A 14382-nucleotide genomic window follows, 5' to 3' on the forward strand; every position below is an offset into this window, starting at 1 on the left:
GGCTATCATATTAGACAACACAGCTCTACATATTAATTTAAATGGATATTGTCATTTTTCTTTTATTGGGCTCAGCATAATCTTTCTTTTACTTATAATTATGTGAGCACTTCTTCTAGACAACTAGGATATGGACCTCTAGAGAACATGGACTTGGTCACATGGATATGTCATTTCCATATCCATATCCAATGGAGGCTATGATTTGTTCTTTATGGTGCATCACACTTTTTACTTAAATGCCATGTCCTATTTCCCTTTTCCTTAACTCCATTTTACTTCTATAGTCATATATTTTGATTCTTTATGATTCTTTTTATATTTCCTATATTGTGAATGAACGTTAAAAGGTTTTTTGTAAGAATTATTTGTAATTTTCTGTTTTTTCCTTTGCATATTGCATATTCTACATCCGAATTTTACTGTCATGTTTTAGCATGAGATTTTAACGAGCAATTTACCACACATATTTCTGAACCAAAAAGACACAATACAAAATTAGTATTAGTATACACACCTGCAAAAGATATATATTTCTTGTATCTTAGGATTTACTAGTATACTATAAAAATCTAATTTTGAAATTCAGTTAGCTTTCATTTAAAGTTATTTATTACCACCATATAATTATTATTGTTGCTGCTATTAAAAATTTGGTTTACTCAAACTATAGATCTATTGATCTGCTTTATTCTTAAAATCTTTAAAATAAATACTATAAATAACTACAATTAAAATTATAATTACGTACATTCTCATGAAGATGAATACTTTTGTATAATTTCATTTTTCCTTATTTGCTATCTATTCTAGGATTTATATTCTCCGTTCTCCCTTTGCATACTGAGAAACATTTTTGGGTGGAGGGTGAGGTGTGGAGATATAGGGATGGAGAAAATATTTGAATCAGGCTAGTTTGCTAAACCATGGTTAATAGTTCATGAAAATGCTGATTAAATTTCATTTTCAGTTTAAGGAGAAGAAAACGAAAGTTATCTCCTCGTGGCTTGTTCCTAACAATGCCAAGCTTGCCTATCAAGCTGTCTCTGTGCCTCTAACCTGGGCGACTATACGTGGTCAGGTTACTGTCGCTGTTTCCATTGCCTGCTGTGCAACAGTTGATGGAGCACTCATTGTGATTGTTCCCAGTATTAGGCCACGTGTCTGCCAGCCATGGCTGCGTGGCAGGTTCACTGATGTTGAGAAGTCCTGGCCTAAAGAAAAAAATATGTATAAAAGCAAGTTTTATATAAGTAGCAAATGATATTTCCTATTCAGAATTCCAGAAAATTCTTCATCTCACTATGCTCACAAATAATTTGGTCAACTATGCCGAAAGATATACTAATTCCTTTTATTTTACAGACAAGGCAACTATAATGTAATGTCGGAGGCATGCCTCAGTTTATAGAGCCATTATGTTGTAAACAGTGAGACAAATATTGTACCATTTGTAATGCTCTACTCCGCCTTCAGTCACAGTGGCTAAAAATCAAACATGGAATCTAAAAAATGTGGATACTTATATTTTGTAGTGTTTTAGTAGCATAAAGAATATTCTTGTTAAGACAGCTTGCATTTCTTAATTTTTGACCCATTAAAAAATAATGATCCTTCTCACAACTTCATTAAAAAATGGAACAAGCTTCTTTACTGAGATAAAGGATGCTTCACAGCAAGCACATTTGCATATTTTTCTTCAAAACCATGTTTCAGAGATAGTGAGTTTGGGGCTCTGTGACATTTTGCAGAGAGCCTCATCAGTGTTTCAGTGCACAGTTCTGTAAGCTTGTCAACATTTTCTGATGGTGACAATGTAAGATGCCTTAAATCCTATATAAACAAAGGAAAGCTACTGAATTAAATCTGGTAAAACGTTGTCCACTGTAAGAAATATTAGCGCTCATGTTTTTTTTTGCACGACAGATGTTAATCCTCTTTCACTGTGCATTGGGAATGCAAAGTACATCAGCAGTTATTAATGGCAGCCCTGGACCACCAGTGCCAGAGACACAGACTGAAGTCCAGGAATGGAAATCCTGAGGTCCTTTTCCAATACTGACTCCATTGGATAATCCAGCAAAAGAGGTGATACGATGCATGATGTACTGTCAGATCCACAATAAACAGACTGGCACTACAGAGTCTGCAAAGATTTTCTTCATGCTTTCATTTTCTTTGCTAAAGTGCAATAACCACACTTTCATTTACCTGGGAAGCAAGAACCTGACATTTCACTCACCATGGTTCCTAGGCTGGCATACAGAGAATCAACCGAGGAAACTTTCTACGCAAATGATGGTTATTTGAGGAATAATTCACTTCCAATGAAAAATATGGATTTATAAGTTATATATCTGTATACGTATATGTATATATGTGTGTATACATATATCTGTAATAATAATGAATGTTTACCCTTTGTTTACAATGTGTGAGGCATTGTTCTGACCTTTCTATGTATTAACTCATTTAATCTTTCTAATAATCTACAGAGTAGTTACTATTATTATTCAGATTTTAAAGATTAGGAAACTGAGATACCTGAGAAAGGTTAAGAAACTTGTGCATGGGTACACAAAGTGAGCGAGTGGCAGAGCTGGGATTCAAATCCAAGGAGTCTGTCTGTAGAATCCACACGCTAAGCCAGAATACTATAAACACATATACTGGAGAGTGCTGAAATTTCCTAAAATCCTCAAACATTCTTAATAAAAGGAAGAGTGGGGTAATGTCTGAAGTCTAAACGTTCAGAATAATGCCGTTAAAACTGAATAAATTTACTATTAAAATTGTTGATAAAAATATGCTTTGAAGAGCAATGTTGCTGACCTGTTAAAATGTAAAACATTTAAATGCAAGCTGCATCACAGATACCTGGAGCTTTTGAAATCCATGTTGGTTATAGAAATTCTGCACCTAGTAGTCTATAGCTTTCCTTATTTTCTCGTGAGCTTAAAGTGTGTTATCACTTTTAAAATTATTAAAAATAAATCTCCATATTTGATACTGTAGAAATATTATAGGATGTTTGAAGTACGGGTCAAGCCTGTCTTACATGTTTCAAAAGGAATAGACAAAATTTTCATGCTACGATTCCCTCAGAAAAACACTTTTAAAAGTGAACGTTTTGATATCATCAGAGGCTGAAAAGAACTTTTCATATGTATGGGAGCTTTCCAACAGGAAGTAGGATTAACAATTCACATCCTAGCTTTCAGTTCAGACTTTTGTTTGGAATGCTAATTATCTAGGGAAGAAGGTTGAGTCATGATTACTGGCCCATAATGAATCTTAAAATGCCATGGGTATATTTCAGAGAACTCTGAGGAAGTCAAGGTCATATGTAGCTACTCTGATAAGGGTGTTAGGGTCTTTAGAAACTAACAATCTCTCAAGCTATTTTTATGCATTTAAGATGATCTAGTGTGTATGAGACAGATTTAGTTGCCCAAAAATAAGAAATGAAGCAGAAACAAAACACAGTGCTGGTTATAGTGATTAATATATGTCGGAAATATTATATAATGTTACCATATTTTATATATATAAAAATGCAACCATTTTATACATATATATCATATAACATGTTAGTTGTTATACTTTCATGCTAATATATGTGAGTTTTGTCTATTTTTTCCTTGTCTTCAAAAAGATATTATCAGGGAAAGGAAGAGACTAGGGCTCCCAAAAGCCATATTTAATTTCCAGTTTATATTAAGGGGATAGTTTTGCGTCACAAAGGAAAAGAGGACAGATGCACTTAAATAATTACGTGGCAATTACCTTCAATTCCTCTGCTCCTGTTACTCCAGACATTCCAATCACTCACTCCAAAAACAAACCAACCAACCAACCTATTTGAACTCCTAAACCACAAAATAAAATACTGATACTAAAGGGTCCAGGGGCTGGGGAAAATAGTGAAGGGGCCCAGCAGCAAGGGTTGCCTGTAGGCTGTCTCCTCTTTCTTTCGATAGCTTGAAAGAATTCTGAAGCCCAGGAAGAAGCAAGGCATAGAGCTGAGAGCGGTCAGTCCTTCAAAGAGAAGCGAGGCCTGAACTCTTTCTTTCTCACCTCCCACTGCCAGGAAATGTGCTATTGGCATTCTCGACCTGGTTAGCCTGACTTTCCTATGCCTTTCTTCAGGCTTTCTCTGCTGATTCCTGGTTTCTGCAGTGGTTTGGATTTTAACTAGGTTTTCATTGTTTGGAAGAGGAGATCGAGATGTGTGAGGTAAGGAAAACCAATGAATAGAAACAGCCACTTAAGATCCATGATCTGCCACTGGATTACACTGCAAATCCTTTGCCCTTTTTAAGTTGAGAAGAGGTCTCTTTGCTTCCCGCCATCCTCGTTTTCCCTTTTATGTGAAGAGGGAAATTCACAGTTTAGAGAACGAGGAGAGCTCTCAGGTTCTCCTTCTCTCTCAACCTTCTCCTTTATCAGAGGAAAATGTCCAGGGCCCCAAACTCTTCTCTCATCAAGGAATGAACTCAAGTCTTCTGACATTTGTTTACTCGATAACTCATCCCTTCCTTCTTTAGATACTTTTTGGTGATATCTTTCAAAGATCAATAATTCATATATTGAATTTATGGATATAATCTAATAAATTACATTTATTGCATTACAAAAATTCATGCATTTAATTATTGATTAGTAAATCACATAGCCTCTAACTCCAGGATCTCACATTCTATGGTGGGAAACAATCATTTAAGCCAGGAGTTAGAAAACTATTTCTAGAAAGGATTAGAGGGCAACCATTTTAGGCTTCGTGGGACATATATTTTCTGTTTCAACTACTTAACTCTTCCATTGTGGAGGGAAAGCAGTCACAGACAATATGTAAACAAGTGAGTCTGGCTGTATCTTAATAGATCTTTATTTACAAAAACAGGTGTCAGACCAAATTCAGACCAAGAGCCATAATTTGCTGACCCCTGATATAAACAAAAGATAATTGCATTACCTCTTATTAGGTGCTTAACTGTGGTATTTATACAGCACAAAGAGTTCTTGGAGGACACAGCAGGTGAACCTCAGCCAACTAACAAGGGGAAGGGGGACACATTACGGGCTGATGTAATAAGTGCATAGAAGAGAATGCAATATTGGTGATTGGCAGGTGGGTTGACACAGTGGATTGTAGGGGGTGGCACACAGAGATATGAGGAGGGCTACAAGGCCCTAGAGGTTGTGGGTTTCACATGTTCTTTCCAGTTTGGACTTGCTATTTTAAATATGGTGTGTTCTACTGAAACTGGGATCTTCAGAAGCTCAGAGACATGATCCATATTGCATTTCAAAATTTCATTCTGGTTCCAACGGGCAAAGGGAATTAACAGGAAATAGTTGTAATGAAGGTAGATGAAGGCAGGACTGCTGGGAGCAATTTTAACAGATTAGACAAGGGACAAAAAGAGCTTGAAGTGGAACAATACAGCGACAGTGAAGGGAGAAGAAGGCAGGATCAACGAAATGCAGTAATAGATGCAAGAAAGAGGATGACTTGACATTTTGACTTAGGTGTCATTAACCACATGAGTCGGGTGATACAGTGAGGGCTCACAGAGTCTGAGATGCCTGAGGGAACCCAATGTTTAAGAGGTGGCATCAGAGAAGTGAGTACAAGAGTCTGACTCACTGTTCATTCTCTTACCACACTGGATCATGGAACACGCACAACACACATACACAGAACACACACACACATACACACACACCACACACTCACAGATGGCTAGAAAATGAGACCTCTTCCTAACGCATTCCTGTTGCTCTTACCCTGTTCTGGTTTTTCCAAAGCACTCACCAACTGCTTCTACTATAGAGTTGACTTTTGAAAAAATGTTTATTATTAATCTTCTATCTCCTCTACTAAATGTAACATTCAGAAGGACGGGAACTTTTATTGACTTTGCTCACTGATGTATCCCAGGCAACTAGAACACTGCCTGTCACATTGTAGGTATTCAATAAATAGGTGTGATGAATAAATAAATTTAAAATTGTGTATGTAACTGTCATTTTGAGCACGAACTCTAAGATCTTTATTTAACTGTTGCCTCTATAACATTCCAGCATTTTTTGTCATTTTATTTGGTAAAAAGATCATTTCTATTTGGTATTTAAAATAAATCCATTTCACTGTTATACTATTTTTACATTCAGAAGGTTAATTCTGTATGATGATTTACTGACCTTTCCAAATGGAACTTTGTAATTTTTCAGTCCTGCTGAAGAAACGAGCATTTGGTACTGAGAGATCCCTGCCATCATTTCCTCCTTGATAATCTGGTCTACCTAGGTTGAAAATTCCTTTACAGCAGAAACTAGACATATTTTATATGTGTGCGCATGTGTGTGTGTGAGAGAGAGAGCACATCTGTGCACGTGCTCATGCACAGAGGCTGGTGCAGAACCCACAGAAGATGCTCAATAAGCATTTTCAAAAGATCTGATTAATGAGAAAGCTGAAGTCTACGGTCATGAATATACACATGGAGAGAGGTGGTTATAGCATCAGGTTCCAGATTTATCCACGAGAGAATGTTCTTATGCCAGAGACTGTTTCATGAATGTCTGGGGTATGATTTAGACAGAATTGCCCCGGATGCAAAAACAGGCCCTGGTTTAATTCCTGAATCAAATGGATTTATTCCTTATGAAGACCTCCCTAGCTTTGGGGTCTTTCAGTGCTGACTTTGTTTCACAGGTATGAAAACAGGAAGCTAGCAGCAGTACCCAGGAAAGAAAACAGTAGTGCTAATTGTCAAATTTGTACAGCATTTGCTAAAGGTGGTCAACAATTTTTTCACCACTCTTTCTTATTTTTATCTTTTCCAGTTGCAACCACATATCTAACTATACAAAGCAGGACACTCAATAAGTTAACTGAATTTGAATTAGAAAATGGTTCTGGTCAAAAGGTTTTTTTTCTTACACCTTAAGCTAGAGGTTACTGTTTTTGAAAAGAAAAAATTATCATAGAAAATCCTGAAGCTTGACTCATGTAACTTATACCTTCTTTCAGCCCCTTTCAGCCGTCTGTCACATCAATTTGTGGTTTCTCTGTGAATATATTAAAGTTCACTGAATAATAATTACCAAAAAATCATAAATGTAGGATTGAGGTTCATTTTAATGAGAGGGAAGAAAAAAAAATCCTCCGTGTTAACAAGCTACCTAGATTCTCCTTTTATTTCAACATATTTTCCGGCAAATGGAGACTGAACTATGTTGAATTCATAACAAGAACAAACAAACAGACATAAACTACAACAACTTATGAGCCAATGCTGTGTTCAGCAGGTTTCCAAATGAACACTTTTTCTTTGATAGTATCTGTTAACTAGCTATATTTCTTAATCTTCATAAATGCCATCGCTTAATTACTTTAACTCCTTTAATCATCTGCTAAATCAGCAAGTCTGTCTTTCCCGGTTAAAGTGCTCCCTCTGGCGTTCACTGACTAAGATGCAGCAGCTCCAATCAAGTGCATTTGTGTGTAAACAAGCTTGGCTCCACAGCACAACAGAATGGAGTATTTCTGAGATATTTAAACAAATTTCACCTTTAAGTTAAACCTTTTAAGCAAAGAAAGTGATGTCATCGATGAAGACAAGAAGAAATACCTGGAATTCCCCTGAGAATCTACAAAACAAGCAGGATAGTTACCTCCCTCCACTGCTCACAGCTTCGCCTCCTCTCTGATAAGTTACTGGAATGTTACCAAAAAAAAAGGAACAATTAATAGACATGTTTGTGTTTATATATCAAAAGCTATGACATTCATGAGCATATTTCTAGAATGGCATGTTTTCTTCCTTTCTACTTAGAAGCATTGCAAAAATTCATCACAGGAAATAGATTTCCAATTCAACTAGTATTTTTTTAAGATGGTACAGAATTAGATACAAGTTATTTTTATTTTCTTTACGTGCCAACAAGGTTGAAAACTAAGCAGAAGCCAACTTCAGTTCACTCTTATTAACTATAACTATTACACGTTTGTACATTCACATTCTCATAGATTCCAATTTTGAATTTATTATTTTCATGTAATTTCATGATTTTATGTAAGTGGAATCTTAAATTTGGGAAGAAAAAAACCTACCAGACCATTTCCCCAGAAATATGAGTACCAGTAAGACAAAGATAAACGTTAAAATAAACCTTCTTTCTCTCCACACACAAAGATGTATGCCTAGTTGTGACTAGTAATGAATGCGACCTAGTTTTTACTGTGGCTTGTGAAAACCCTTCTCAATGTATTTTCATCAGACATGTATACATATTGAAAATATATTTTAATGCTCTTGAAAGCATCCTCGGCTTAATAAATTATGGGTATAAAATTTAGCCATAACAGAAAAAGATTTCCACATAGTCAGGCAAGGGGTTAAGGATATTAGTGTTTCTGTAAATACAGACCCATTTTCTAAGGAGAAATATGTTTCTAAAAGCTGCCACATTCTGCTACTTAGAAGAACTCCAAACTGGGAGTCTGTTAAGGAGAGATAAGTGCTCCCAGTGATTATAATAACTGGATTAAAACCGAGGAGGAAAGGCTACAGGTACATCTTTTACTAAAGGTGAATCGAAAGAAGAGGACCCACTTTGAAAGAAACTGAATGGAGTGGAATCTTAGTGCTCGGACTTAAGGAAAACGACAAGTTTTATCTTTCACATGTGCTGGATATTTTGGTTACCTTTAAGAATGTTGATTGTATGGATAGAGAATTGCAAGGGAGAGAAATTTTTGTTTGAAAACCTGAAAGCTTAAGTTAAGGGAAAAAAATGCACTGCCAAGTCTGAAATAATCAATGTGATCATTAATTAGCATGTTAAATCATGCTGAGGGTAGAAACAGTGTGTCCATCTAATGAAACACATGCAAACAAGGCTAAGATGCAATGCGGAGTCACGAATAAGTAACGGCATTGAAAGAATGACAGGCAACACCAACCATTTCTACTTCAAGTGCATGCCTGGCACGAGTAAATGTACTGTCTTCCATTGTAAGTCCTTTCCCCCTAGCTTACTGCAGAAAATGAAATAAAAACAGAAACACAATAGTACAACACATGCCAAACTAACAAAGAAAAGGAGGGGGGTAAGCGCAAATATATACCTGTTGGTGTGAAGGTAAAAGACGGGACTGAAAAATCAAAACAAAATATAAACCAGTTATTAAGCTGAAGAGAGAAAGGGAACATATCACATTAGTATAAATCAAGCAGACAGCTGAACATAAAACAAATGTAAATAACTAGGCCAGTAGTTCTGACACTCTGATATATGAATAAAACCAAATCTGAGGTTAAAAAAGAAGCTTGTCTCTGAGGTACCATTTTGAAGGGTCTGACGTTCTAGGACGGGAGGGGGTGGGGATTGTGCTGGGTTAGCCTGCAAATGACCCCTGCATTTAGTAATAGAGATTTAGTTCATGGCTTTAGTACAAACAGGAGCCCTCTACTATTAATCATTTCCAAACATTGGATAATGGGTTCTTAAACAAGTATTATCAGGGTCTTGCCTAAACTTTATCTAGAAATCTTAAAGTAAAGGCTTATTAAAGTGGGCTAACTAATAGGTGCATTTAAGTATTCATCATCGAAAGAGAGACAGAGGGAAGGAGACAGAGAGAAAGATAGAAAGACAAAAAGAGAAAGAAAGAGAGAGAGGGAGGGAGGGAGGAGGGGGGAAGAAAAAGAAAGAAAGAAGGAGAGAGAAAGAGAAAGAAAGAAAGAAAGAAAGAAAGAAAGAAAGAAAGAAAGAAAGAGGGGGGAAGAGAGAAAGAAAGAAAGAAGGAAAGGAAAAAGTAAGAAAGAGATGGAAGGAGGGAGGAAGGAAGGAAGGAAGAGAAGAGGAAAGGGAAGGAGGAAAGGAGGGAAAGAAAGAAGGAAAGGAAGGAAGAAAGGAAGGCAGCAAGCAAAGAAAGAACTGGAACAAAAAACCCCATAAAACTGAATTGTTTCACTGCCAAGAAATGCCTGATACTTATCATATAAACAGTGTAATGCTACATTTTTATCATGATAGAAATTTGTGAAGGGACAGGAAAAATGAGGAGCTTTAAACTTTAACTTCTCTATTATAGTTTACATTTAGAAGCTTCCTAGAAGTAGGCTGAGCATTTTTTTTTAAATACCACACCAAAAGCTAAACAATAGAACCATAATGCCCCTCTGAAAACCTTCACCCTGCAGTTATAAATCTTAATCCAATCAATAATGCCTGAAATTGAACTGCAGACCTCAAAAGTAGCAGCCTTGCCTCTGCCACTTTTCCTATCTTCTCTCATTCCTGGGTGTTGGATAACACCACAGCTATTTCCATGTCGTTTCATAGAGGGAGAGGCTGACATTTTTTCCAAGCTCTTCACGTTAATTTAAAGTAAACACTGCTCTGGTAAAGAAAGCAAGGAAATCTACATTACTTCCTTGTAGACTAAAATTTGCTTTTAAGAAATCCTTAATACACACAAACTAGAATGTTGATTACTTATCACGGATCAAAAAGCTGCCACTTCACATTTGAACTTCTCCAAGAAATTTACTTGAAGATTAGAGCACTGGGGTTGCAAATTCAAATGCCGTAGCATCCTTTACAACTGTCACTTCTTACCAAACCATTTTATTTCTGAGCGTACTAGGAGGAACAAAAACAAAACCCTCAATGCTGGGGATCCAGTTTATACACTGGGCTTCCTTTGCTGCACAGCGGTCTCTGTCTTAGGAATTCTACTGTGTCTTCTTTCAGTCAGGTCTTTTCAGAGAGTCAACGTAATTTAGCTACAATCAAAAATTCAGAGCCATAGTAACTAGTCCTCATAAAAAATAATAAAGAGGTACATTTGAAAGTAAAGCTACTCAAGCAGAATGCAGTGCCTGAACATTAATTTGCAATCAAAAGGACACGGGCAAAAAATGAAAGGTCCCCGTCAGTATTCCTAGCCAACTGCTAACCTCAGTTTAAGGAATTGAAGAAGAGATGAAAAGAGTTCTGTCTAAATGAATTTTTTACAGCTTGTACACCAAAGGACAACTTAATTCTCAAAGCTTCCAGTAATAAACTCCCACTACGTCTGTGGACAAGGGGTACGAGCAGAGGGCACACCTCCGGATAAATGTAGGGGGGAAATGATAAAAATGCTCACTATTACCCGAAAGTCACACTCTGGTTTGATGGTTTATAGGTCAACAGGCTATTGATTTCTTTAAAATATTTCACTTCCTTTTTTCTTAGAATTACCAGCATTGTTCTGGGCATAGACAATTTAAGATTTCAAGATGCACTTTTCAAAACTGCATACAACCAGAATTATGAAAAAGTGCTAACACGGCAAAGTGAGGAAAGCAGAATTGAATGCTCACCAATTACATTTGTAATTATGTTCTATGAGTTCTGCTTAAACACAAGCTAGTTAAAAGGACGATGATATTAGTTTAACAGGTTTTGCAGAAAGAGCACATAGGCATTTGCCAGCATGCTTAAAGTACATTAGTAAAAGAAAAGAAACATTTCAGAAGGGGAGAGGGTTTCATGTCACATATTTAGATTTCAAGACAAGAGAGAGCATTCAATTGTTACAACTACACAGCTATCAGACTTCATGGCAATAAAAAATACAGGATTCCTGGGGAACTCAGGAGACTCTACGTCTAGACGTTAATTAGTCACTTTTCTTCATTCAAATGGGATTTCAAACACACAACTCCCAACAGCCTGCCCCTGCCCGGCTTCACAACACACAGACACCCACAAACCCCTTCTCTGCCTTGTTTTTCAGTCAAAGGTTTTATACGGTAACACGTGTGCCTGACATTGATCTACTTTGTATACGTAACGAGCAACCAGTCTCTCTGCGGTAACCTCCCAGCCCTCGTTTTCCATTTCACAGGCAGGGATACTGACATTTTGCTTTATCTCTGCATAGGACACATATCTGAAAAAGACATATTTAAGGATGATAACACTAAGGTGAACGTAGGTACACGAAGAGATTGCTGTGGAGCCACGGACAGGAGGCACATTCATGGATTTCCACAGTGTGGGTGATGAATTTGTGTTGACTCTTGGCAAGACACCTTGGGACCAAGGGCACAAATATTTTAAGCCTGTTGTCCCAGACTGTTTTACAAGCGTACAGAGATATTCAATAGAACTTTTCATTGAGAAGAGGTCTAGCTAGCACTAACAAATTCTGACTTTGCCATATCATTGATCAGAGAAATGACTTGGCCAAGCCACGCAGGAAATGTTCACTTAGGAAATATGTAGACAATTTTTTTTAAAGGGTGGTGATGGTGCAGGGAGGTATGTGTTTACTGGTCATCCTCTTTAAATTTGCTTTGCAGCAAAAGTGTTATCTTAGACGTTAAGTGTGGACCCTATAACTAGGGTGAGTGTATAATTTGCCATCCAAAAACGAGGACAATTTTAAGAGCCAAAGGAGCACTGTAAATAATTTAGTTGGACTAAAGACATAAATTGGGATGGTGGCCTGAAAACTGGGACTTACAATTACCCTGCCTTAGAGCCCAGATCTGATGCCCAGAGCGGATGAAGGTATTTGAGGAGGGAAAGGCAAAAGGATTATCTATCTGATAGTGTTAACAACCTCATCACAAAACATAAAATACAAACTACCAACCTACAGACTTCGAGAATATGTGGTAAAAATGTCTGTGAAATCCTTAGCATATTTGGCTCGTCCATAAAGTTGTAAACAATTGCAGCTAAATAAACGTTCTCTTCTAAACTGTAAACACATTTTTAACAAATCATCATCACCCATTAACAGTATACATATTCAGCTCTGCAACTTTAAATTTAACAATAAAAAAGTTCTAAACCTCCTCTCTCTGAAAACTGAAGCACATTTATCAAGAAACTATTTTATAAATAATCAGAAATAATCGGAAATATCATTATTTATAAATAATCTCTTTAGCTTTACAAAGGGCAACAACACGCCCTTTAAAGTTGTGCGACAGTCCAAAGCTTGTATTTATAATTCCTGTGACAAGGAGATTAAAAAGTTTCCTCCAGAATATAAAGTAATTCCCTAAGAGAACAAGGGAATGGTATCGCAACGAAGTGTAGACCTACCCTGGTGAAATATATTTTAAAGGAACTGGGCCTGAAACTGATAAGCCTATTTGTAGTACTGATACTCAAGAGGAGGTTATACCTAGACACTGCAATAAAATAAAAGCACTTTTGAAGATCTTTATATATTAAAATAATTTCATATAGGATATGCATAATCATGAATAACTTGGAGTCACAGATTAAAATGAAGAGTTATGTAAACACAGTAAAATATGGAAAGCTTAGGAAAGCTAATACCTTTTCTGATACCCGCATAAGTACTAGTCAGCCCATTTCTCTTCTTCCGGTGTCGGTAGAGCCAGATGCTAAAAACCATAAGGATGATCCAGCAGGCTGCCCCAATTCCTGCGATGAACGCTGGCTGCTTCACAACGTCTGAGATCTGCTGAGCAAGGCTGACTTGGTCCTCAGGTGACACGGGGTTTCCATGAGAATCTGAAAAGCCGTCTTTGGGTTAATTTGGGTGTAAAACTCAATGAGACAATGAAAAAAAATTGTGTGTGTGTGTGTGTGTGTGTATCTCCCCTCCTCTCACCCTTGAATAGTCTAAGATGCTTAACTGCCTCAGAAACATATTGTTTGAAACTATGTTTAGAAGGGTCTATAAAAATTCAGAATCGTTGGGCTTCCCTGGTGGTGCAGTGGTTGGGAGTCCGCCTACTGATGCAGGGGACGCGGGTTCGTGCCCCGGTCTGGGAGGATCCCGCGTGCTGCGGAGCGGCTGGGCCTGTGGGCCATGGCCGCTGAGCCTGCGCGTCCGTCTGGAGCTTGTGCTCCGCAGCGAGAAGGGGCCACAGCAGTGAGAGGCCCGCGTACCGCCAAAAAAAAAAAAAAAAAAAAAAAGCCCCAAAAACAACAAAAAAAAAAAAAAAAAAAAAAAAAATCAGAATCATTAATAAAAAAACAATGAAAAATTAAAATCATGTTACCATTGAAAGAACTATGAAAAATCTTTCTTTTAAAATAATGAACATGGCCAGCAATAGCTATAAGAACGTTCATTAAATATGGGCAAGAATTATCAAGTGTTATGAATAGTCAAAAAGTCTCCTGTTTTCTGTCAGTCTCCTGTTTTCTGTCTGTTAATTCTTTTGATTCAAGAATTAAAAATTGATAGAATTTATTGCTATTCTCGGAGCAACTAAGCCCATGCACCACAACTACTGAGCCCGTGTGCCACAACTACTGAAGCCCGTGCATTTGACTCTGAAAATGTTCTGCTAACACCACCTGCTTTAAAGTAGAAACATTTGTTTC

At 37.1% G+C, this 14382-nt stretch overlaps 1 protein-coding gene across 8 annotated transcripts in view; it reads right to left on the reverse strand.

Annotated features, from left to right (window-relative positions):
• ROBO1 (roundabout guidance receptor 1) overlaps window positions 1–14382 on the reverse strand; it is a 396160-nt gene that overhangs the window by 42629 nt on the left and 339149 nt on the right. For 5 of the 8 annotated variants that reach the window (XM_027102621.1, XM_027102591.1, XM_027102576.1 and 2 more), the window contains 4 exons: window positions 13363–13560; window positions 9140–9166; window positions 7684–7726; window positions 1060–1214 (listed from right to left, as the gene is read on the reverse strand). In XM_027102621.1, coding sequence (XP_026958422.1) covers window positions 1060–1214; window positions 7684–7726; window positions 9140–9166; window positions 13363–13560 — 423 coding nt within the window. The remainder of the gene's footprint in view (window positions 1–1059; window positions 1215–7683; window positions 7727–9139; window positions 9167–13362; window positions 13561–14382) is intronic. The other 3 variants (XM_027102582.1, XM_027102632.1, XM_027102610.1) reach the window with 1 other exon arrangement.

Source organism: Aethalodelphis obliquidens, unplaced genomic scaffold (assembly GCF_003676395.1).
Source record: "Aethalodelphis obliquidens isolate GAN/ISIS:26980383/991018 unplaced genomic scaffold, ASM367639v1 scaffold1, whole genome shotgun sequence".
Lineage (NCBI taxonomy): Eukaryota > Metazoa > Chordata > Mammalia > Artiodactyla > Delphinidae > Aethalodelphis > Aethalodelphis obliquidens.